The sequence below is a fragment of the Somniosus microcephalus genome, chromosome 4, assembly GCF_052327205.1.
Source record: "Somniosus microcephalus isolate GS21.2 chromosome 4, FLI_Smic_1.0, whole genome shotgun sequence".
Lineage (NCBI taxonomy): Eukaryota > Metazoa > Chordata > Chondrichthyes > Squaliformes > Somniosidae > Somniosus > Somniosus microcephalus.
Window position 1 is genome coordinate 280815740 of NC_140990.1, and position 26962 is coordinate 280842701.

At 44.8% G+C, this 26962-nt stretch overlaps 1 protein-coding gene across 2 annotated transcripts in view; it reads right to left on the reverse strand.

The window, feature by feature from the left end:
* Positions 1-26962, reverse strand: part of cfap221 (cilia and flagella associated protein 221) — a 382896-nt gene that overhangs the window by 85443 nt on the left and 270491 nt on the right. The window contains exons 18-20 of one of the 2 annotated variants that reach the window (XM_085986538.1): positions 24404-24595; positions 14970-15122; positions 10207-10307 (exon numbers count right to left, since the gene is read on the reverse strand). In XM_085986538.1, the coding sequence (XP_085842664.1) occupies positions 10207-10307; positions 14970-15122; positions 24404-24595 (446 nt within the window). The other variant, XM_085986539.1, reaches the window with a different exon arrangement.

Consider the following 26962-nt stretch of genomic DNA (forward strand, 5'->3'; position numbering starts at 1 on the left):
CTGCTTATTTCATTTTCTGAAGGTTGTGACAGCCAGTTATGTCTCTGACTGTTTTTTGGGGGGTTTCTCTGAATTAGTTTGTCATGCGGGAAGGGCACAGAGTTTGCACAGTAAAAAAGTTTCTTTAATTGCATTGTCCATGTTTGCTTTTGGAACTATTTGTTGCCTTGACCGGCTGAGGGCTTGCGGAGCGGCTCCATTCATCTTCTTTCATTGGCACAAGCCATTCCCTGAGAGGGGGCCTAGAACCGAGTTGCAATAAGCCGCCGACGGACGGCCCTTGCACTTTGTGCCTCCCTCCCGTGTTGGTGCTCCTCCTCCTCCTCCTCCTCTGGTGGTCCTCCAATGTCTACTGGCAGTGGCTGAGTCCTGAGGATAGCCAGGTTGTGCAGCATGCAGCACACTACAACGAAATGGGAGACTCGCTCAGGCGAGTACTGTAGGGCTCCGCCGGAACGATCCAGACAGCGGAACAGTTGTTTGAGCACGCCGATTGTGTGCTCAGTGATGTTCCTGGTTGCTTGATGGCTGTCATTGTATCGCTCTTCAGCAGGGGTGCTGGGCGCATGGAGTGGGGTCATCAGCCAGGTGCACAAAGGATAGCCTTTGTCCCCGAGAAGCCATCCTCGTGGGTGAGCCTGGGCTTCAAAAATGTCTGCCACAGAAGTCTGGCGCAGGATGTAGGCATCATGGCTGCTGCCTGGAAAGCGGGCATTGACAGCCAGTATGAGCTGCCTGTGGTCGCACACCAACTGCACGTTGAGCGAATGGTAGTCCTTCCGGTTGCGGTAATCCTTGGCATTCTCTAGAGGTGCCCGCAAAGCCACATGCGTGCAGTCAATGGTGCCCTGGACCATGGTAAAGCCCGCTAATACTGCAAATCCCATTGCATGCTCTTGCTGCTTGTCCAGGGTCATGGGGAAGGAGATGAACTGACGTCTCCTTCTGAAAAGGGCATTGGTCACCTGGCGGATGCAGCAATGTACCGCGAACTGGGAGATGTTGGCAATGTCCCCAGTAGCGGATTGGAAGGAGCCGGTGGTATAGAAGTTGAGAGCCACCGTCACCTTCACTGCCACCGACAGAGACGTCCTGCTCCTCAGCTGTGGCTGCAGATCTCTGCGAAACAGGTCGCAGATCTCAGTGACCACCTCCCTTCTTAACCGCAGCCTCCGAACACACTGCTCCTCAGACATGTCAGATATGAGAACTGCTGGCGGTATACCCTGTGTGGGTAAGGCCTCCTGTGCTGATGCCTGTTGGCCCTTCTCCGTCTGCCCATGACCAGTACTCTCTCACGGCGTCTCTGAGCCCTTTGAATGCAATGCAGTAAGCCAACGTTTCCACCCATGGCAGCCCCCATTATATGTGGCGACTCAAGGCTATGGCACTGAAAGTTAAATCCAAGTGCAAAGCTCTGGCCTGAAGCCAGAAGTACCTGTGCGAGCGCTGAGTCAAACCAGAAAGCTTTCTCCCTTTGTCTCTCTCCAAATATCCGTCTCTCACAAAGAAGGAGTGGAACAAAATGTCTGCCACTTATACTGCAGGAGGAGTCCCCTTTAATTAGCGCCACCCGCGCCCCGCAGCGACTGGGAACCGTTCCCCTCTACCACTCGCTGGGGGCGCCATGCGCACAGAAGGGCGGCGCCACTGAAGTTCCGGTTCAGGGCGCACCAAGGACGTTGCACCATGAAATGACGTCAGGATCTGTGTGCGCAGCTGAGCGGGCGCTGCGGTTTTGCGCCGCCGCTAAATCTTGAGTGAAGTTTGCAAGAGGCGCAGATCGCGCCGCGCCCGGGCGCGAGCTGCTTAGCGCCCCACTTCTCCTCCTCCTAAGGCGCTAGCGGCTGACGCTAACAACTGAATTTCTAGGCCTATGACTATGAGGCATCAGGGCTGCTTCCTGGATAATGGCCACTGACATGCATTATGATGTTTCTGTGATCAGATACCACCTCAATATTGAGTGCAACCCTTGTTGTTTACATAGATCATGGGGTTGATTTCAGGAACTCTGATGCTCACATGGGCACTGACATGAATCTTGTCATTCATGTGAAAATGACTTATGTAATAATACTTGGCGGCCTGCTCGTGGCGCTGTCCAGGGAGAGTATAAATACTCGCGCATGGGCCCAGCTTGTGCAGGACATTCTTTAACAGGAACTAGTGAAGGACACAACTAGATCTCCATGTTGAAAAATAGTTGATTAAAGCCTTGTTTAATACTCAGACTAAGTGCCTAGTAGTTTTCTTACGTCAGGCACCATTTGCGACACCTCGAGGGAACCCTGCATTTGTTGAACTGCTCGACTGCCAGTGGTGCAGCAGAGCAGGATGCCTGGCCATTGATCGCTAAAAACGTTGACCCTGTCCCAAATGGCAGGGATGGGTCATTTAACTAATTGGGCTGGGCAGCCTGTGTGTGCACAGACACAACAGAGGCGCTCTCCCTTATCAGGTTGACCAGGTAAGTTATAATTTTTTAATGTTCGTTCTGAAGGGATACCAGGGCCTGTTTTCTGGTAGAGATTTGGGGCTTTTGGTAGCATTGCATGACCAAGCCAATAGGGCCACACTATTGTACCCATCTACAATTTCCACTGCAGTTGCTCCTACTGAGTAAGCATTGTTAATATTGTCTTAGAATTAGGAAAAACACAGAGAATAGGGTCACCAAGGGGAAGTACGGATGTAGGGCTTAAAGCACATCATAACTAACTATTACCCAATAAGTTTTGATATTTGTAATTCTCTATTTTATAGGCAGTATTTAATGGGTTGGCCATCAAGTAATAAGTGCTGGGAGGTGGCAGAAAGAGGGCAATTCAGCCATTATGGAGGAAATGTGTTGTCCTTGCGTGCAGCAATGTGTGTGGTTTCATCGGTGTCACAAAGTGGATTGGTGGCAGGTGGTATCCATTATTGGAAATAGTTGTCTACTACAGATTCCTCTCCAATCTCCCTACCTGGGCATTACCTTCCTTTATGTCGCTATTCTCCTCTTCCTGTTGTCTATACCTTCCAGGGTTCAATCGGCTAGCAACATGCTCAGTCCTCTTAAGAAGGCAAATTTGTGAAGCATGTACTGTAACAGATAGTGTTGATCGTGAGACTTTGGCTGAAGCTGTAGATTAGCATCCTGACTGGGCAGTTCAAACTACGAACTTCAGTAATTTAGATAGTCACGTTAGCCTCATTTTATTTTTGCTCTGCTGCTGTTTAGGTATTTCTAATTAAGGTCAGCATGTATGGATGTAGAGGATAGCCCTGGTCTCCTAAGAGCCATTCTTTCATCTTCTGGAGCCCATCAAGTAATGGCGCTACCATGGACTGCTGCAGAATAAAATCATTGTAGCAGCCCCATGGATAATAGACATGAACATAAGGATGCATTTCTGGATCTAAAAAGACCTCCACATACTGTATATGGAGTGGAAACCCTTCCTTGAACATAAAATCTTACACCACAGAAGGAGGCCATTCGCCCCATCATGCCTGTGCCAGCTCTTGGAAAGAGCTATCCAATTTGTCCCACTCCCTTGCTCTTTCCCTGTAGGACTGCAATTTTTTTCTTTTTATGTATATATCTTTTTTGAAAGTTACCATTGAATCTGCTTCCACCACCCTTTCAGGTAGTGCATTCCAGATCTTAATAACTCAGTGTATAAAGATATTTCTCCTCATCTCTCCCTTGGTTCTTTTACCAATTATCTTAAATTTATGTCCTTTGGTTATTGCCCCTCCTGCCAGTGTAAATAGTTTCTCCCTATCTACTCTTATGAAATTCCATTACAATTTTGAATACCTCACTTAAACCTCGGTTTAACCTTCTCTGCTCTAAGGAGATTGATTCCGGAGATAAAGAGATTGTCTTATGAAGAATGGCTGAGCAGGTTGAGCCTATATTCATTGGAGGTTAGAAGAATGAGAGGGGATATTATTGAAACATATAAGATTCTGAAGGGGCTTGACAGAGTAGATGCAGAGAGGATGTTTCCCCTCGTGGGGGAATCTAGAACTAGGGGGCATAATTTCAGAATAAGGGGGCTCCCATTTAAAATGGAAATGAGGAGGAATTTCTTCTCTCAGAGGGTTGTGAATCTTTGGAATTCTCTTCCCCAGAGAGCTGTGGAGGCTGGGTCATTGAATATATTTAAGGTGGAGATAGACAGATTTTTGAATGGTGAAGGGTTATGGGGAGCAGGCAGGGAAGTGGAATTGAGGCAAAGATCAGATCAGCCATGATCTTATTGAATGGCGGAGCAGGCTCGAGAGGCCAAATGACCTACTCATGCTATGTCTTATGTTCTTAGAACAATCACAGCTTCTTTAATCTCTCTACATCACTGAAGTCCTTCAGCACAGACTGTTGCAAATTCAAGCTCAGGTGGCTGCCATCTTGGCTCTGGGGTCTAATGTTGACAGGGGCCTCCAAAGTGTCATAGCAGTACTGCACTCATGCAGAGCCGTGGGAGTGCTGAGGAACTGTTCCAGGAGAGTGGCCTAGCTTCCATGGGGGAGGTACCTGCTATCCTCTCTCAGGATGACAGCAAGCCTGGTCCCCCGCCACCCACACCACCAGTTTCCTTGTTAGTGCTAATGAGCCAGCTGGGTCAGACTGCTCCAGCCAATGGTGAGATACTGCAGACAGGAAAGGAGCATGCAAGACAGGTGCTAAGAGCTGGCACAAGAGTGATTCTTCATTATTTTTGTTAACTATTAAATAGAGATGCAATTGATTTGCTTGATAAATTTGTTTTTTCTTCTCGATTTGTTGTTGGCAATTTTGCCTGATAACACTCCTGTGAAGAGCCTTGGAACATGTTAAATGTGCTATATAAATGAAAGGTGTTGTTAGTATTTAAGTGACGGCAAGAACCATTAGTCTAGACTGAAGGAAGACAATTGTATGGTACTAGTAAGGACAGTAGTAAAGACTGTGGGACTGTTGGTGTATTGGAGTTAGAATGGCTGATTTCGGTGAAGCTTTCCTAGATGATCTGGTCTCCGTGATCTGCCTGCTAGGGGAACTGATGGTTGCTGCCTCTTCCTCCTCTTCCCACTCCTCCTCCTGCTCCTCTTTTTGCACTTGTTGCTGCCCAGGTGGTGGTAAGGGTTGGTCCCTCATGATGGCGAAGTGATGGAGCATGCAGCAGACAATGACGAACCTGAATACCTGCTCAGGGGTGTGCTGCAAAGCTCCTCCGGAATGGTCCAGTCAACGGAAGTGTTGTTTAAGCAGGCTGATTGTTTGCTCAATTATGTTTCTTGTGGCAGCATGGCCGCAAACGAGACTCCAGGGTGGTGTGTTGCCTCCCTGGTGCAAGGGTCAAGGATGTCTCCGAGCGGCTGCAGAACATCTTGGAAGGGGAGGGTGAAAAGCCAGTTGTCGTGGTGCATATAGGCACCAACGATATAGGTAAAAAGCGGGATGAGGTCCTAAAAGCGGAATATAGGGAGTTAGGAGATAAATTAAAAAACAGGACCTCAAAGGTAGTAATCTCAGGATTGCTACCAGTGCCACGTGCTAGTCAGAGTAGAAATAGAAGGATACTTCAGATGAATACGTGGCTAGAGGAATGGTGCCAGGGGGAGGGATTCAAGTTCCTGGGACATTGGAACCGGTTCTGGGGGAGGTGGGACCAGTTCAAACCGGACGGTCTGAATCTGGTCAGGGCTGGAAAACTATGACCTAGGGGGAGTATTTGCTAGTGCTGTGGGGGAGGGTTTAAACTAAAATGGCAGGGGGTTGGGAACCTGATCAGGGAGACAGAGGAAAGGGAAACAAGGATAAAAGCAAAAGATAGGAAGGAGAAAAACAAAAGTGGCAGTCAGAGAAATCAACGGTTTAAATCAAACGTGGCCACAGTAAATAATAATTCTAATAGGTCTAAGAGCGTTAAAAAAACAAGCCTGAAGGCTTTGTGTCTTAATGCGAGGAGCATTTGTAATAAGGTGGATGAATTGGCTGCGCAAATAGAGGTAAACGAATATGATTTGGTTGGGATTACAGAAACGTGGCTCAAGGATGGCCAAGACTGGGAACTCAAGATCCAGGGGTATTCAAAATTCAGGAAAGATAGGCAAAAAGGAAAGGGAGGTGGGGTAGCATTACTGGTTAAAGAAGGGATTAACACAATTGTAATGAAGGATATTAGCTCTGATGATGTGGAATCTGTATGGGTAGAGTTGAGAAATACTAAGGGGAAAAAAATGTTAGTGGGGGTGGTATATAGACCTTCAAACAGTAAGGCGGAGGTTGGGGATGGTATTAAAAGGGAAATTAAAGAAGCGTGCAATAAGGGCACAGCAGTCATCATGGGTGACTTTAATCTACATATAGATTGGGCCAACCAAATTAGTAACAATACTGTGGAGGAGGAATTCCTGGAGTGTTTACGGGATGGTTTCCTGGACCAATATGTCGAGGAACCAACCAGAGATCAGGCCATCTTAGACTGGGTATTATGTAACGAGAAAGGATTAATTAGCAATCTTGTTGTACGAGGCCCCTTGGGTCGGAGCGATCATAATATGATCGAATTCTTCATTAAGATGGAGAATGAAGTAGTTGACTCAGAGACAAGGGTCCTCAATTTAAATAAAGGAAACTACGATGATCTGAGGAGCGAGTTGGGTAGGATTGATTGGGGAATGGCACTCAAAGGGTTGATGGTGGATAGGCAATGGCAAACATTCAAAGACCGAATGGATGAGCTACAGAATTTGTTTATCCCAGTTTGGCATAAAAATAAAACAAAAAAGGTGACTCAACCGTGGCTAACAAGGGAAATTATGGATAGCATAAGATCCAAGGAGAGGGCATATAAATTGGCCAGAAAAAGCAATAATCCTGAGGATTGGGAGCAGTTTAGGATTCAACAAAGGAGGACAAAGGGATTCATTAAGAAAGGGAAAATAGAATATGAGAGTAAGCTTTCAGGGAACATAAAAACTGACTGTAAAAGCTTTTATAGATATGTGAAGAGAAAAAGATTGGTGAAGTCAAGCGTAGGTCCCTTACAGTCAGAATCAGGGGAATTTATAATGGGGAACAAAGAAATGGAAGACCAACTAAATACATATTTTGGTTCTGTCTTCACAAAGGAGGACACAAATAACCTCCCAGAGGTGCCGGGGAACATAGGGTCTGATGAAAGGGTGGAACTGAAAGAAATCAGTATTTGTAGGGAAATGGTGTTAGGAAAATTGATGGTACTGAAGGCCGATAAATCCCCAGGGCCTGATAATCTACATCCCAGGGTACTTAAGGAAGTGGCCCTAGAAATAGTAGATGCATTGCTGGTCATCTTCCAGAACTCGATAGACTCTGGAACAGTACCCATGGATTGGAGGGTAGCTAATGTTACCCCACAATTCAAAAAGGGTGGTAGAGAAAAAGCAGGGAATTATAGACCGGTAAGCCTGACATCGGTAGTGGGGAAAATGCTGGAGTCCATTATAAAAGATGTAATAGCAGAGCACTTGGAAAGCAGTGACAGGATCAGACAAAGTCAACATGGATTTACAAAAGGTAAATCATGCTTGACTAATCTACTGGAATTTTTTGAGGATGTAACTGGTAAAATAGATAACGGAGAACCAGTGGATGTGGTGTATTTGGACTTTCAGAAGGCTTTCGATAAGGTCCCGCATAAGAGATTAACGTGCAAAATTAAGGCACATGGGATTGGGGGCAAGGTATTGACTTGGATAGAGAACTAGTTGGTGGACAGAAAGCAAAGAGTTGGAATAAACGGGTCGTTTTCCGAGTGGCAGGCAGTGACTAGTGGGGTACTGCAAGGATCGGTCCTAGGACCCCAGCTGTTCACAATATATATTAATGATCTGGACGAGGGAATTGGATGTAATATCTCCAAATTTGCAGATGACACAAAGCTGGGTGGGAGGGTATGCTGTGAGGAGGATGTCGGGAAACTCCAGTACGATTTGGACAGGTTGGGTGATTGGGCAGAAACATGGCAAATGCACTATAATGTGGATAAATGTGAGGTTATCCACTTTGGTGGCAAAAACAGGAAGGCAGATTATTATTTGAATGGCAATAGATTGGGAGAAGGGGAAGTGCAAAGAGACCTGGGTGTTCTTGTGCACCAGTCGCTGAAGGTAAGCATGCAGGTGCAGCAGGCGGTTAAGAAGGCCAATGGTATGTTGGCCTTCGTAGCAAGAGGGTTCGAGTACAGGAACAAGGATGTCTTGCTACAGTTGTACAGGGCCTTGGTGAGACCGCACCTTGAATATTGTGTGCAGTTTTGGTCGCCTTACCTGAGGAAGGATGTTCTTGCCATGGAAGGAGTGCAGCGTAGATTCACCAGGCTGATACCTGGGATGGCAGGAATGACGTATGAGGAGAGATTGTGGCGATTGGGCTTATACTCACTGGAGTTTAGAAGATTGAGAGGGGATCTCATCGAAACCTATAAAATTCTGTCAGGCCTGGACAGACTAGATGCAGGAAGGATGTTTCTGATGGCCGGGGAGTCCAGAACCAGGGGTCATAGTCTAAGGATAAGGGGTAAGCCATTTAGGACTGAAATGAGGAGGAATTTCTTCATCCAGCGAGTGGTGAACCTGTGGAATTCTCTGCCACAGAGGTCGGTGGAGGCCAGTTCATTAAATATATTCAAGAAAGAGTTGGATATATTTCTTAAGGCTAAAGGGATCAAGGGATATGGGGAGAAGGCAGGGACAGGGTACTGAATTTGGATGATCAGCCATGATCTCATTGAATGGCGGAGCAGGCTCGAAGGGCCAAATGGCCTACTCCTGCTCCTATCTTCTATGTTTCTATGTTTCATTGTAGTTCAGCTCTGCCCATGATCCCGACATGCTCAGCGGGATAGCCCTTGTCGTCAATTAGCCAGCCTGCAACCTGTCGGCATGGTTGGAATAAAGGCAGCACAGAGGATGAAAGCGATAACCAGGAATTAGTTGTCAACTAGAAATGTAGGAGGAAAGGTTAATGCGCCATGTACTAATTCAAGATGTCTTCCAATAATTGCCACACATTGCCATTTCTTAAAACTTCCAAACCACACCTTCAAAGTAGCCATGCCCAAAACACCTTTTCCTGTAATTCCATGCTCAGTTCTTGAAATACCATCTATTGCCATCTTACGTTTGGTTCCACTTTACTCTAACCAATGACAAATATGAATGTTCAAATCAAGTATAGTGCACTTATTTCATCCATTGTATGGTGTGTGAATATTGCCAGTTCCATTTGACATGATTTGCCCCTTTGTAAAGAAAGAACTTGCATTTAATTGGCTAATCTTATTTAGGATGCCTCAAAGTGGTTTAGAGCCAATTAATTACTTTTTGAAGTATATTCACCATTTTTATATAGGCAACCACAGCAGTCAATTTGCAAAGTCCCACAGTATCAAATGAAGGAATTACCAGATACTCTGGCTGCGATTTTGCAATGGATGCGGCTTGGGAGCAGGTCAGCTGGTTTCCAGGTTCCAGTCCTGCCCCCCAACTGCATCCGGCCCACGGACGTGATTTTCCCTTGAATGATATTGTTAAGCCTGCCCTGCGGGCTTGCCGGCCAATTAAGAGGAAGCCGATCAGATGACGTCATTTGATGACGCATCATCTGCCAGTTTTCTTAAAGGGACCATGCACAATCTTTTTTGACAGCTCATTTCTCAGTGTTTGACAGCATTGAGGTGCTGCAAACACTGACAATCACTTTACAAAGGTGAGCTCTTGCACACAGGCTCTCCAAAGACTCCCTCCATAGGCTAGAACAGATGGCAGCTGCAAGTGAGGTTACAGATGCGATCTGTCACTGGTGAGAGAGGTTCAAGTACCTGTTAACAGGCAGGTAAGTGGCTATAATCCTCTTCCCGCCGCTAGGTGTCGGGTCCATGTGCAAATCGGGGACCAGACACTTGGGAAGATTGATTGGAGGCAGGTTGAAAGCGGGTTTCCTACCCGCTGTCAATCTTTGCAATTTTGACAGCAGTCCCGCCTCCGAACCCGCACTCTGAGGATCGGCAAAATTCCGGCCTCCGTTTTTGGTGGTGTTAGTTGCAGAAAGAATGTTGGGCAGGACAACAAGGGAACACCCTGCTGTTCTTCAAATAGTGTCATGGGATCCTTCTTGTAAATTGGTAAAGTAAAATTAAAACTTTCAGCAGATGCTTACTCGCCTAAAGTCTTATTAATACATACCATCGTGGCACCCATGTGCTGGTTAGAAAGTCGGTGTTGGATAAGGTCTTAAGAGCAGCAGAAGGAAACTTTTTCCAAATCATCAGACCTTTAATTATTTCCTGTTTAATCAAGAGCAATACAGTTAATAGGACCGGTAATATGTCTTCTATAATCACTATCCAGACTTGATGTGAATACATATAAAATCTGACAAAAACCATCAATAGTCCAAACACTAAATTGTTTTCTTGCTATATTTTTATTAATTATTACTTCACTACTAATTAATATAATAAGGGGCTCTACTGATGGCTCAGAAAATTTGCTCAGTGAGTAGCTGAGCCATATAAACCAGGAATGTAATACCTTCAATTGCTGGTTTGTGTTATGTTAGTTAAACTCAGTTATGAACAGATAGAGGCATAACAATTGGCCTCAGTGCTCTTAGTTAGGAAAGGAAAGTTGGCCAAGGTTCCTCCTTTGACCCCGTTGGAACTGTGCATGTATGGACGTTAGGCACAGATAGGATGCAGTCATTTGGAATGATGCCCATTGTTTCAATGAACTGCCACCACTTAGTATCGAGGCTCATTCATAAACAATAGCCAGTGAAGAATCACAGGGTAACTGTCACTTGTAAACTCTCACCCCAGCAAGAAGTCTGGGTGAAGGAAATTGGTTCAGATAAAAAAAATGTTAAAATGATTTAAAATAAGAATGCAATTAGATAAACTGAACTCTAAAGCAAACAATACAAAATATATTTAGTCATTAATTCTGCTTCTATTTGCTACAGTTTTATTTGTTACATTTATAAATGATGAGATGCGTAATAAATTTCTTTGAGGCTGCATTTGCGGTTGGAGGATTCCCGCAGACGGATATCTCCGACCAGCAAAAAGTCTATGAACTTACCTTCTGCCTTGGGATACACAGTGACTTGCGCTCCTGGGTCTCTACACGTAGGCCTGCGTAGAGGCCCACGTATCCCAGGGGCGCATGCGGCTGGCAAACGCCCCTGGGATCAAGTGGGCTGGCCCAACCAATCAAAGAAGGGAATCTCCATAAGCATGAATGGGGATGACATTAAAAATACATTTAACATAACACATTAAAAAAAACACTTATTTGAAATTAATTAAAATACAATATAATTAAACATTTAAAACAAAAATTTAACTTTTTGAAAAATAAATTTAAATGTTTTAGAGGGGCTAAAAATAACCATACCTTATTGTATATGAGTTTTAATGTTTAAATGAAGGAACAAAATGTTATTTTTATGTTTTTTAAAACTCTTACGCTGGTAAAAGCAGGCCTTACGTCTGCTTTTGCCAGGCGTAGGAATTTCACGGGCATTCACTGAGCAGAAGTTGTTCCCTGCCTGCAGAGGCCCTTCTCCTGGGGATGCGTGCGATCTGTCAAGAATTTGACAGATTGCAAGTTCCGGATTTTAGCACATGTGCTTCGCATGCCTAAACCCGGAACTTGCGCGGCTCCTATGGGTGCGTGTGCACCTCGTACGCACCCGTAGGGGCTGCAAATTATGGCCCATGATATTTATTAATCAGATCATCTTTTAATAACTTTAACAAAATATGGGATTCATTAAGCATATTTGGACTAAATAAAATTAGCTAATTAACTGGGTATATTAGGTCTATGATGTTCTATAAATGATTGTTTCTCAATATTTACTGTAAATGGAACAAAACACAATAGGAATTCAGTAGTGATGGTTACCCATTTACCATGGACAATGCTGTCATCTTTAGACTGACTGTGTGTTACAAATTTCATGTCCGCACTAGATATTCTCTTGGGTTCAGCATAAATGAACCCCATCAGGAGTTTACAATTGCAGCCCACTATCTAGTTATATAGTAGTGTAACTTGGAGGGAGAAGATGAGAGTTATCACCCAGAAAACCACTTGTTATGTGAATTGGATCCTAAAACTTTGCATGTACCCCCTGTGCATTTATCCCAGAGAGCAGACTCCAGTGAGATGAGGCCAATTGTAAATCATGAAGCTGCTTTATTTTACACAAAGTACAGGACTATGGTATGGTCTTCAGCGAAATCCAATCTCACCCCATTGCTCCTTGTAACATCAAAAATAATAAATTATGCAAACTTATCCAAATAGCCTAGCTTAGTTTATCTATGTCAACATTCACTGAGCTGATGGATTCTAACCTTAAAAAGAAGTATTTCACTTCCTGTAACAGTTTTCACTCCAAGTTCTTGCAGACTGTTTATCAGACTGTGGCCTGGAAATTGGGTGCAGGAAACTATTCTTGCGCTGGAACAGGTTGGCCAGAGGCACAAACTAAATTGAGGCTTGGGCCTCATTTAAATGAGACCGGTTAACTGCGGACACATTCTGGACATCTCTTTTTCTGCCTTTACCAATATGGTGAGCAGTGCATTTCTGGCGCAGAATGTGCACGCGCATTCTGCCTGCCACATTGAATGCTTTGGCACCCGTTTTATGCCTGTGAAACAGGCGCGGCACAAACCAATTTCTAGGCCAGTATGTTTCTGACATCTTAGCTGGACAGGAAGATAAAGGCTTGATGCCTGACCCTCACTCAGCTTTTCCACTGTGCCAGTGTCCTTGTCAGTGCCACACAGCCAGCTGGACCAGACTATCCCAGCCCACACTGCAATGATGCAGCTTGCAGCTAGGACCTCAAGGCCCAAAGATGCACAAGGTCGCCCACCATGGCCAACAGAAGTGTCTTCAATGGAAGCTTAGCAGCTTTCCACCTCCCAATCTCCAGCTACTAGGAATACACTTTGTAGGTGCAATAGGATAGATAAACAACAGAAAACAGGAATTAAAGGTTTACACAAATGGATTCTTAATTCACCAAGTTAACTGCTTTACCAATATGAACCGAGTTGTTGGAGTAATGTTTTTGTTCTGGAATTGGTATTAGTGTTTATCTTTGTAGGCAAGTGAGGGCCAGACCCATGAGGTTGAACTGCAGGAATATAATTAGATGGTGGTTGTGAGGATGGTGGTAGGAAGATTGCAGGATTGTTGCTGTATTATGGAGGGGAGAGATGGTTCAGGTGAAGCACTCTTGTATCAGCTGTCTAAGAGCTCTGGCAGTTAGTGGGATTGGTGGTCAATGCTGCTCTTGCTCTTCCTCCTCTTTGTTCTGTTCTTCCTCCTTATCCTCCTCCACTTCTTCCTGCCCAGGTGGTAGTAAAGGCTGATCTCTCTGTAAAGCAAAATTATGCAGCATGCAGCACACAATGCCAAATTTGGAGACACGAGTACTGCAGAGCTACTCCAGAATAGTGCAGGCAGCTGAACCGTTGAGTAAGCATGTCTGCTCAATGAGATTTCTGGTGTTGGCATTGCTCTCATTTAAGGCCTGCTCTCTGTGTCTGGTTCCTAACAGGAATCATGAGCCATATCTGGAGAGGACATCCCTTGTTGCCAAGTAGCCAGCCTGTAACCTGACATTCTGGTTGGAATAGAAGAGGCCTGACGCAGGATGAAGGAATCATAGCTGTTGCCAGAAAACAGGGTACAGACCTGCATTATGCACTTCCTGTGGATGCAAACAAGCTGGACATTGAAGGAGTGGTATCTCTTTCTGTTGAGAAAGATGCCAGGCTGGTGATGGGGAGCATGCAAGGTTTTATATAGGCTCATCATTACCTCTGGCTTTTATATTCTACACTTATTTGATAAAACCTAGTATGACATTCGCTATTTTTACAGACTTATCAATCTGAGGTGCTACCTTTAATGTCTCGTGAACCTGTACCCCCAAATCCCTCTGCTCTTCCATAGCACAAAGCTTCCTTCCATTTAGACTATAATCATTCTTACCATTTTTACCAAAAAGCATTGGGTCAGCAGATGGCTGCAAGGGCACCTTTAGCCAACACCTACCAAAGGGCTGGTGCTGCCATTGGCAGTAATACACAGCTGTGCCCTCAAGTCCTCTCCACCTGCCTGCTTCCAGGCATGCTTCAGTGATGTTCTAAGAGGAAGATGCCCGGCAGTGCAAAACAGGGCGAACTTGATTCCTACAATGATCTTCTTCATTACCTCCACTTCATCAGTCATCAAGCAGGGGGCTGGAGTGGTGTGCACTGCTCCATCACTTGTCCCTGAATCGGCTTTCTGCCTCCACCTTTACTGTGCCAGCTACTGGGTTTTTCCAGGTGTGTTTGTTACCCAAATAATCTTTGCAAAGGCTGAGATCTACCTTAAAAATATTAACGGCCTTTGTAATTACCATAACATTTTTATCCCTATATGTAGCCACTTATCTTTAAGTGATCGCACCCCATTAAGTTTACCCATCATTCCTTTAAGGACTACTTACATGCAATTACCAATCTTCTCTGTCAAACTCTCAGTGCCACGTTCTCTACTGGCCAGGAGCTCATCCACATTATGGAAATGAAGTTGACTCCTCAAAATCAGGTGGGGTCAGTAAACTAACAATTGGGCAAGTGCTAATAATGCACTGCATGACTAATGCACAATCAGAGGCCCGATCGAAAAATCTAGTCTTGGCAGGCTATTCAAGTGTAGCTTGCATTATTATAAGCAAGACTGAACCTATTTTCACACTTTCTCACAGGACTCATGAATAGTAATTAGCAGTGGTTGGGCTGCTTGATGTTCTTTTCTTCTCCTTAGCCCAATTTGACAGAATAATGTTAACTAAAAATAATAAAGCATTACAATAGAGATTCATATAAAATTGATAAACTGATTAAAAAAAACACATCACCAAAGATCCTTACATCTCGATCAAGAAATTTCTTCTGTGTGCTGGCAAAATTAGTTGCATCTTTGCTGTCTATGTTGTATCTTGGTAGGGGACAAAGGTGAAATTCCAGGTCTGTTTCAGCATATGAAAGAGGCTTCTTAAATGCATAAAGATCTGGAGCAGGGTTCTAGCAAAAGACAGGGGTAAAGGTTTTGAATATTGCCGAGTGAAATATAGATTTTATTTTCTATACATCTTTATCTAATCTCTATGTCTGTAATATTTAACCATCTGAAGTTTCATGGTGGGTTTTCTGATTACTTCAGTGTTTCCACTGTGAAAGACAACCAATCCAATGCTATAAGAAATGTTCTTCTCCCATTTAGTTGCCAGAGTTCTCCATCCACAGTGCAGCACAGCACAGCAAATAAAAAGAAAGTGGAAAATTGTAATTTACCTGCATAACGTTTACCAGCATGTTGCAGACTTCATTGTCACCAGCACTGTCTGTGCTCCCTCCTTGGGTGTCCCACTATCAGCCTGCACTTTCCCTACCACTGATTACCCTCTGCCTTATGCTCTGTGATGGGCCTTGGCATTTGTCCACCAGTTGTTCCCTGTATTTTTAACCAATCCTGGGTATCATCCTACTAACAGCCACAGACCAGCTGCTGTAGCTGGAAAAATTATTGCAGTATAAGTAAATGTAAATGAGATGATAATAGGCAACACCTGCATGAATATTCAAAGTGCAATTTCCTGAAGAAAAATTAAAGGATAGAAATTCCAATGTGTGGGAATGGTCTCATCAGTATTAATCTTGTGACCAGGGGTCAGAAATTATTCCATCATGACCTTGAAAGGTCCCAGCACCAAATATGCACTATAGCTGGAAAATCTCAGGCTGTCATGCAGCGAAATGGAAAATCACAGCCTGTATTCTTTTCCAATTTGTGTTTCCTGCTGGTGATGAAAACAAAATAGGGACCAGACCTGCCTTCAGCATCAGTGAGTTTATGCTAACAGCAGAGAGGGCGGCCTTGCCAAATCCTGTGAGGTTAACCACATCTAATTTTTATTAGTGCCGTGTGCATGGAAAAAAAAGCAGTAGCACAATTGGCCAGGTGGGAGGGGGGTGGGAGGGGGTGGGGGTACCTGGAAATTCCAAATACCTCCTTAAAAGGATGGGGCATTTTTGACATGGCAACATTGTTTTGTCATTGTAACTAGTGGTTGTTGCATACAGAGTTATAATGTGCCCTGGGAAGACTATTTACCGAAGATGCCTTGGAGGTCCAGCTTCAAGAGGTGTAACAAAGGTGGATGACCCTTTTTGGAGCAGAAAGGCACTGCTACAAATTCAGGTATGGGGTAGATATCATCTTGGGTTCTGTGGCATCATTCGCTTCTATAAGCAGTCTGAAAATCTTACTTTTATGGGGGTTGACCCATACCACCCTATATCTACTTGTGCAATAAGAACGAAAAGAGAATATGAGAGTAAACTAGCAAGAGACATAAAACAGATTGTAAAAGCTTCTATAGGTATGTAAAAGGAAGAGATTAGCAAATGTAAATGTGGGTCCCTTACAGGCAGAGACAGGAGAAATTATAATGGGGAATAAGGAAATGGCAGAGACATTAAACAAGTACTTGTATCTGTCTTCAGGGAAGAAGACACAAAAAACATTCCAGCAGTAGTGAGGAACCAAGGGTCTAGTGAGAATAAGGAACTCAAAGAAATTAGTATTAGTCAAGAAATAGCACTGGAGAAATTAATGGGACTAAAAGCCGACAAATCCCCTGGACCTGATGGCCTAAATCTAGGGTTTTAAAAGTGATGGCTACAGAAATAGTGCATGCAATGGTTTTAATCTTCCAGAATTCCCTAGATTCTAGAACGGTTCCTGCGGATTGGAATTGTAACCCCCCAATTCAAAAAGGAGGAAGAGAGAAAACAGGAAACTATAGACCAGTTAGTAGTAGGGAAAATGCTAGAATCTATTATTAGCGACGTGGTAACAGGGCACTTAGAAAATAATAATGCGATTGGGCAGAATCAACACGGATTTATGAAAGGGAAATAGTGTTTGACAAATCTATTATACTTTTTTGAAGTTGTAACTAGCGGGGTAGATAAGGGCGGCCAGTGCATGTAGTGTATTTGGATTTTCAAAAAGTATTCGTTAAGGTGCCACACAAGAGGTCATTACACAAAATTAGAGCTCATGGGATTGGGGTTAATATACTAGCATGGATTGAGGATTGGTTAACGGACAGAAAAAAAAGAGTAGGAATAAACGGGTCATTTTTGGGTTGGCAGGCTGTAACTAGTAAGGCTGCGCAAGGATCAGTGCTTGGGCCTCAACTATTTACAGTCTATATCAATGACTTAGATGAGGGGACCGAGTGTAATGTATCCAAGTTTGCTGATGATACAAAGCTAGGTGGGAAAGTAAGTTGTGAGGACACAATGAGGCTGCAAAGGGATATAGACAGGTTAAGTGAGTGGACAAGAACATGGCAGATGGAATATAATGTGGAGAAATGTGAAGTTATCCACTTTGGTTGGAAAAATAGAAAAGCAGTATATATTTTAAATGGTGTGAGATTGGGAAATGTTAGTATTCAGAGGGACCTGGATGCCCTTGTACACAAATCACAGAGAATTAACATGCAATTAGGAAAGCAAATGGTACGTTAGCCTTTATTACAAAATGATTAGAGTATAAGAGTAAGGAAGTCTTACTGCAATTATATAGGGTCTTGGTGAGACCACACCTGGAGTACTGTGCACAGTTCTGGTCTCCTTACCTAAGGAAGGATATAATTGCCTTAGAGGGAGTGCAACAAAGGTTCACCAGACTGATTCCTGGGATGGGGGGATTTTCCTATGAGGAGAGATTGAGTAGACTAGGCCTATATTCCCTAGAGTTTAGAAGAATGAGCGGTGATCTCATTGAAACATTTAATATTCTTAGGGACTTGAGAGGGTAGATGCTGGGAGGATGTTTCCTCTGGCCGTGAGTCTAGAATAAGGGGTTACAGTCTCAGAATAAGGGGTTGGCCATTTAGGACTGAGATGAGGAGAAATGTCTTCACTCAGGTTGTGAATCTTTGGAATTCTCTACCCCAGAGGGCTGTGGATGCTCAGTCGTTGAGTATATTCAAGACAGTGATTGATAGATTTCTGGATGCTAAGGGAACCAAGGGATATGGGGATAGTGCAGGAAGGTGGAGTTGAGAAAGAAGATCAGCCATGATCTTATTGAATGGCGGAGGAGTCTCAATGGGCTGAATGGCCTGCTCCTGCTCCTATTTCTTATGCTCTTACAAAAGCGTAACCTAGGGGTCTAACAATTGCGCTCCTTGGGATCCGGACCAGATACTCGAATCTTTCATATGTACATTTCCTAACTCTCTCCAAACATGGACCTAGCGAACACTTGGTGAGACGAGGCTTAATACCAATCATCAAGCTGCTATATTTCACAGCAGGTAAACATACAGAGCAACAGTTACAAATGAATTCACTTATTTCAATGAATACAACTTGACTTGTAATAATATAAAATCATGAACACGCTATATTTCCCTGCATTAGGAAGGCATCAGGCTGCAGGTACTTTTGTTACCCAGGATGGATTGTCTTACTTAACTTAAACAGAATAACACCCTTGCATATGTCTGTCTTTCAGAGTGTAATGTATATACCTTTAAGGGGGGAACTACTTTTTACAGCTCATGTATACTGTAGTACCGGCAGTGACCACACCTGTATATAGCACTGAGTAGTAATCTGTACAGTTCAGTTCCCGTGTGAGCCACGTTGAGTAAACACCTGTTGTACCATTCTCCTGCAGTCTGTGTCTTATTATGCACGGACACAACATTGGCGACAAGGCAAGTTCGAACCTACCTGCAACTCTGCATCACCTCCCGGGGTTCGTTCCTGGAGATCAGTGGATTGGAGGTCAAGGCCAGAGACTCAGGCGTCGACCACGGGCAACCGCCCAGTCATCCAGCAGAGACTCGAGAATTGCGGGGGAGGCTGTCGAGAGCCAGGCTTGGCTTTCCAGTCGAGGTGGTCCAGCGAAACGGGCTGGCAACAGGTCGTGCGCAGACCCTTCCCGGACAGCGGCGGGCTAGAGCCCGACCGAGCAGCACAGCAAAGGGCCGAGCAGCGTCGAAGGGGGAGAGAGAGGGCAGAGCGCACAGGGCGCAGCCGGTGTTCAGGGGCCGAGCAGCGTCGAAGAGAGGGAGAGAGAGACGCGCAGAAACCCGCGAGGCGCCGCCATTGCCACGAGGACCGCCGAGAGCGGCGTTGGCAGCAGCGCAGGAGAAGCGTGCGAAACCTACAGGGCGCCGCCATTGCCACGAGAACCGCCGGGAGCGGCGTTAGCAGCAGCGCAGGAGAAGCGCGCGAAACCTACAGGGCACCGCCATTGCCACGAGAACCGCCGGGAGCGGCGTTAGCAGCAGCGCAGGAGAAGCGCGCGAAACCTACAGGGCGCCGCCATTGCCACGAGAACCGCCGGGAGCAGCGTTGGCAGCAGCGGGGGAGGAAGGAAAGTGCAGGAGACGCCATTTTAAACCACACCCAAAATGCCGAAGAGTGGCAGTATCACCGCATTTGACAATTAAGTCGAAGATTGGACTACATATGTCGAACGAATAGAGGTATACTGCAAGGCAAATGAGGTGTCAGATGACAAGAAAGCGTCGGTATTGTTAAATTTAATGGGTGCAAAGACGTATGGTTTATTACAAAACTAGTGACCCCAACGAAGCCAATGGAAAAGAGTTTTGAAGACATAGTAACGATACTACAGGAACATTTAAACCCCACACCGCTGCTGATAGCAGAAAGATTCAAGTTTCACAAACAGAACCAGCATAAGGATGAAAGCAATGCTGATTATTTAACACAACTGCGCAAACTATCGAAACACTGCCAGTTTGGAGCGGGGCTGGCAGATACCTTAAGGGACAAGTTTGTGTGTGGGCTTCAAAGTGAAGGAACCCAGAAACGGCTTTTATCTGAAAAGGACCTTACGCTGAAAAAGGCTTTCAGCATTGCGGTATCATATGAAGCAGCAGCACGGGGCGCTGCAGAGATACAACAGAGACCGCAAGAATATGGCACAAACGAAATGTCATATAGAACAGAGAAGTGCTATCGCTGCGGCAGAACAACACACGACCAGAATGATTGCTGGTTCAAAGACAAAGTGTGCAGACAGTGTGGAAAAGTAGGACACATAGCACGAGTCTGCAGGTCGGGAAAGAAAACCAGCAATAAGAAACCTACCAAAGAAAAGTACAAGAAGGTACATAAGATGACGGAGAATAGTTCAGACGAACAAAAGAGTGATAACGACTCCGAAAGCAGGGAACTGAGTTGTCTGAAACTACATAATGTGATCACAACGGAGGATCACCGAACCATTTGGGTCACTCTCAAGATGGCAGGAGTCCAGGTAAAGATGGAATTGGACACAGGATCAGCCCTAACAGTCATAAACCGACGGGACTACGAGCGGCTATTCTCACACATACCCTTGAGAGACACAAAAATTATTTTGAAGATGTACACGGGGCAAAAAGTCTACCCCTAAGGAAAAATAAGGGTGACCGTTATATATAACGGTAAGGAAACACCAAAACTAGACCTGTATGTACTGCAAGATGGAGGACCACCATTACTGGGACGTGAATGGATCCGGAAAATACAACTGGATTGGCATTCCATACAGGCACTGACTGTGGCTGACAAAAAGGATGACGACGTCACACCTGGGCGACTGTCAAAGATCCTAACTGATGCGAAAGAAGTGTTCCAGCAAAGACTTGGAACACTAAAAGGCATGACAGTGACGATTAAAATTGAAGAAAACGCAAGCCCAAAATTTTTTAAGGCCAGACTGGTACATTATGCGATCCGCCCAGCCGTCGAAGCAGAGCTGGAGAGTCTGGAACGTTCAGGTGTACTGTCCAAGGTAGACTGGAGCGAGTGGGCTACACTCATCGTCCCTGTGATGAAAAAGTCGTTGAGCAGCACGCCTGGGGAACCAAGGAAGGTTCGCATCTGTGGGGACTTTAAGGTAACAGTGAACCCGGTCCTTCACACCGTACAATATCCATTTCCGCGGATTGAAGATATTTTCGCCTCGCTATCTGGAGAGAAACGCTTCACTAAGATTGATCTGGCCCAGGCGTATCTGCAAATGGAGGTAGAAGAAGCATCAAAAAAATACCTCACAATCAACACCCATAAAGGTCTCTACCAATACAACCGGCTGGTATTCGGGGTAGCATCAGCTCCGGCTATTTGGCAGAGGGCAATGGAACAAGTCCTGCAAGGGATCCCAGGGACCCAGTGTTATTTGGACGACATCCTGGTCATGGGCGAAAATGACAGTGATCAGCTTGCCAACCTGGAGCAGGTGCTCACTAGATTGCAGGAATATGGGCTCCGAGCTAACCGCCTCAAATGCGAGTTTTTTAAAAAACAGATCTCGTATTGTGGCCACGTTATCGATAAAGAGGGGTTACATAAGTCCCCAGGGAAGATTGAGGCAGTAGTCAAGGCTCCAGCACCGGAAAATGTGTCACAACTGAGGTCGTTCCTCAGGCTGGTAAACTACTACCATAAGTTCTTGCCAAATTTGTCTACAATACTACACCCACTGAACATCCTACTGCAAACTGGGGTGCCATGGAAGTGGAGTGACGAATGTAGAAGAGCAAAACACTAATCACATCAAAAGAGGTATTGGCCCATTACAACCCAGCATTACCAATTCGGTTGGCATGTGATGCGTCACCCTATGGCATTGGAGCGGTGCTGTCGCACAAATTCTCGGATGGCTCAGAGAGGCCAATAGCCTTTGCGTCACGATCACTAACCTCAGCCGAGCGTAACTACGCCCAGATTGACAGGGAGGCCCTCAGCCTAGTGTGGGGAGTGAAAAAGTTCAATCACTATCTGCACGGGCAGTAATTCACCTTGCTGACTGATCACCAGCCTCTTGTCTCCATTTTTAATCCGAAGAAGGGCGTTCCGGTGATGGCTGCGCAACGACTACAAAGATGGTCACTTTTTCTAGGGGCGCACCACTATGAGATTGAATATAAGGGCACGAAACAGCATGGAAATGCTGATGGGCTATCACGCCTGCCACTGCCTACTGCGGAGGAAGCCCCAACAGTGGATCCTGTCGAAATATTCCATTCGACTATAGTTGAATACCTATCGGTAACTAACGCTTGTATCGAAAAGGAAACCTGAAATGACCCGACACTGTCTCGGGTATATGATTTGATGGTGAAGGGATGGCCAGCACATGGCGACTCACTGTTGCCAGCATTCTCGACAAGGAGAGAACAGCTGTCAGTGTGCCGGGGGACCTTGATGTGTGGATCCCGAGTGGTAATTCCACCCAAGTTAAGGGATAGAGTGCTCAATGAGCTTCATGAGGGTCATCTGGGAGGGGTAAAAATGAAAAGCCTAGCCAGGGCTTATGTGTGGTGGCCGGGAATCGATAAACAAATCGAGGACCTGACCAAGAGCTGCTCAGGATGCCAGAAAGTCCAAAATGCACCACCACAGGCCCCTCTACACCCATGGGAGTGGCCCTCATCTCCATGGCAATGGGTGCATATTGATTTTGCTGGTCCATTCATGGACTCAATGTTTTTAATAGCTGTGGATGCGCACTCGAAATGGCCTGAGGTCATCAAAATGTCCTCCGCCACCACGGAGAAAACTATTGCAGTCCTACGGACCATTTTTGCCAGGAATGGCTTGCCAGAACAGATTTGCTCCAACAACAGACCACAGTTTGTGTCCGAAGAGTTCCGGAGGTTCTTGAAAAAGAATGGGGTAAGGCATTACACATCCGCCCCATATCATCCAGCCACAAATGGATTGGCTGAGAGGTTCGTACAAACCTTTAAGAAGGCAATAAAGGCTATGTACAATGACAACATTCCGCTGCAGCACAAGGTGGACAATTTCCTGTTCACCTACCGGAATGCGACACATGCAGTCACCAACCAGGCCCCAGCCATGATGTTCTTTAACCGAAGGTTAAGATCTCACCTGGATTTGCTCAGACCAAAGAGATGTTGAGAGTAAGCAATTCCAGCACATCCATGAGAAGCCAACAAGGAGCTTCAATGTAGGGCAACCAGTCTTGGCCCGCGACTACCGAACAGAAAAATGGCAGCCAGGAACGATATGCACACGGCAGGGCTCACTAATGTACACAGTGGACGTTGGGGAGAGCATCGTGAGACGCCATGCTGACCAGATCCTAGAGTCACAGGAACAAGTCAACCCCATGCCTCGCCCATACGTATCTGGTGATGAACCCGACGTACAGGTCGCATCTACCCCAGAAACAGTAGCATCGGAAGCTGATGAACCAACCGACGACAGGGGGCCAGAATCGCCTCCGCACCAAGAGCAAGACACTTGGGAAAGGCGCTATCCAGAAAGGATCAGGAAGCCTCCCCAAAGACTGAATATATAAATAGACTATTTTCAGCTAATGTTGCATGTTAAAAGTGTTAATTGTAATTAGTTTGATATTTAATTGTTAAATGAGTGTTATGGTACTGTTAATCTAAAAGGGGAGGAATTGTAATGTATATACCTTTAAGGGGGGAACTACTTTTTACAGCTCATGTATACTGTAGTACTGGCAGTGACCGCACCTGTATATAGCACTGAGTAGTAATCTGTACAGTTCAGTTCCCGTGTGAGCCACGTTGAGTAAACACCTGTTGTACCGTTCTCCTGCAGTCTGTGTCTTATTATACACGGACACAACACTGAGCATGCATAAACCTTTTGTAGCACTTTCTATTGTCACAAACTTAATACTCTCGCAGCCCTCTTTAACCAAAATCTGATTACCAATATGTAGGTCTTGGTTCACCACTTTCCTGTTGCCACAGAAAGCTGTCTGGGCACATTATGTTCTCCCAGTGTGCAGTACTTTGTCATTTGGCTATTTAATACTTTTGATTGTGTCCAATAGAAGCTAATTTTATGTTAGAAGGCCATGGTGAGAGTGTTGACTTTTCCCTAACATTAAATGGACTCGGTATGAAGTTTTAGCAGTTTGCAAGAGTAGAAAGCACTTTTAAAATATAGCTTTGGACCAGACTGGAGTTATATTGTAGCTGGTTTATGAACTCAAAGTGTATAAGGTAGGCTTCTAGTGAAGTGTCTAGATTTCTTGTCTTTTGTTTGCTCGAGATTTTGATTGGGAGCTCATACTCAAATTATATTTTCACTTTTCTCATTGATGTGCACTCAAATCTGCTTCACATAAATTGCAAACTTATATTCTTCAAAATATAATGAACATATTCATCGCATTTTGTTTTAGGGCAGGAACAAAAATAGGAAATAGCCCTATGACAAGGTATAAAGGTATTTTTGCACTTACTACTTACAAACACATGTAGTGGATGATAGTCAGGCTGTTTGAGTAACGCTGGCGGAGGTAATAAGGTTAAGGCACCAGCTGCTATTTTTTTATGTTCCTCTGAGGCTTCAGGGTAATGATTGATCTCAGGCTGCTCATCCAAATGTGTTTCAATTTCAAGGTGTTTTGTCTCAGTTGGTGTCATTAAGATGCACTCATCCTGTAAAATGAACATTAAGAATAAAATAATAAAAAATTCATACTAGTACGATGTCACGTATATTAGCCCAAAATTTGCAGTAGTAATAACGGTAAGGCTGTTCCGCATATGTGCAGTTAAATCCGGAAATCCGGAAGTTGCTGTTAGAGATACCCTGCTGCTCCACAGGGTGCACTGTTGCAGTCTTGTAGATGGAATCAACTTAGAAATCACTGATTTGTCATGAACTTAAACTAATTACCCACTATTCTCGCTGTAAAGATCAATGAAAAACTTAAGCCTTGTTCAATCAGAAGTAACCGAGTTTTTAACGGTGTACTAAGTCATATTTAATGCTGAACAACCTCTCTAGCCTGGAAAAACTAATTTTACAAGTGTGGAGTCTCATTCCCGCAGAAGAAAATTTAAAAATTGCAGAGTTAAAAAAATGTAAAAATGTTTTAAACTTTGTGTTTTGATATTTAAGTTTCTCCCTTAATCCCGTGTGCATTTTCCAATCTCTATTTTGCTTTCAGTACAATAATTTAAATATGATTTATATTCCCTGATTTTTACTTCCTGCTTTTCTGTCTGCGAGAATTATTCAATCTGATTGGCTGATCAGCCTGCCTGCCCTGTTGCTGGACACCAAAGATCCCCTGTAGAAGCTGCCAAATTCAAACTGACATCGGAATAGAGCCCACTTAAATTTTGTGGGCAGCTTTTTTCAAGGTCAGCAGTGAGTGTCGTTTCTTTGCTGCTGACCGCAAAATCTGGGCCATTATGTTCAATTTTATCTAAAAATATCCTGATGAAGCACTTTGGGATATTTTTCTACAATATAGGGGTTGTATAAATGCAAACTGTTGTTGTAGCAGATGGAACAGTATTTAATGTGTATGGAAGGGTTAGATTTGCCAATTCTGGTTGGCGGCATTCCTGGAGATTTGATCACGTGACGTTTTGACCACGTCATCTTACCATGTGACATCTGGTCATATGACATCTGCATATTGCATTTATCTTTGCTCGTGGTTTTGAGCTAGCGGCTGTTCATAGAATCATAGAAATTTACAGCACAGGAGGCCACCATTTGGCCCATTGTGTCTGTGCTGTTGTGCGAGAAGTTCCGAGAACCAGGAGGCCACCCGTTGAGCAGGCGAAGAAGGGAAACTGAGGGTGGGGAAGACGGGAAACCAAAGGTGGGGAGTGATTTGCAGAGGGGAAACCAGAGGTGAGAGGAGCTTTGATTCCACCAGTACCTAACAGTAACTCACAGAAATTGCACTGATAACTAAGAGTAATACCGGTAATACTCAGGTTCCCTCCATAACCAACGGTAATACAATAACTCACTTATAATCTATATGTAACAACAACACCAACTTGCATTTATATAGTGTATTTAACATAGTAAAATGTCCCAAGTAATATGTGTAGTACCCCAATATCCCACCTGTAGCTAGTAGTAATCCTTTAACCTGCTGATATTCACCCTGAAACTACAACCAGAATTCACCTGCACTGCACAAGGCTCCCCAGTCAATAGCACTTTTAACAGGCCCCATCTCTCTCCCTATCTCCTTGAACTTCTGAGTGAAGGTGACAACTCTGAACTGGCAGCCTCAATTAGAGCTGATCTGTACTTTGGCTTTACATGGCAAAATCCGTCAACCTGAACCAAACTGAGAGATCGAGCACCCCCAGCTCCCAAGACCCACAAGACGCTTGACTGTTCCTGGCACATCAGTCAGTCCTGGCTATCTGAGGCGGCTGGGTGGGGGACAGGGGAGAGTGGGGAAGTGACATCATCGAGCTGGAGGCTTCCCTGCGGCAGTAGCCAGTGATGTCATGGAACGAGGGGGGTGGCAGTGGGCTCGTGCTAGTATGAATTTTTTTATTATTTTATCGCTGTGGGATATTTAAATCGTAAAGATCTCCTGGCTGCTAGCAGCAGTGCCCGGGAGATCCATGCCCCATTCCGGAAGACACTCTGGCAATCTGCGAAGGTTTGTGACACTAGGAAAGATCAAGGATGCTTTGTGTGAGGGGTGTAGATAGTGATGGTTTTGAAGTACAGAGGGACATTGCCTGTGAAAAGGGAACCAATGATGATGTCAGCTAGCATGGGGACAAAGAAGGGGAGTTGGATGAGGGTGGAGGGGTCAGAAGTGTAGAGTTGATGGATTTTGTTAGTCTTAGAAAAAAGGATCCTTGTGTTATCCTCACCCTCCAGGATAATCCTGCAATAGTGCTGGTTTTACAGAGGACAATGTATTTAACGTGGTCAAGCCAAATCTGGTGATGGAATGGCTGGACGAGTTGTGCATCAAATACCTCTCAGACATGAGGGAGTGAAAATGGGCCATTAAAAAATAGAGGTGAGGG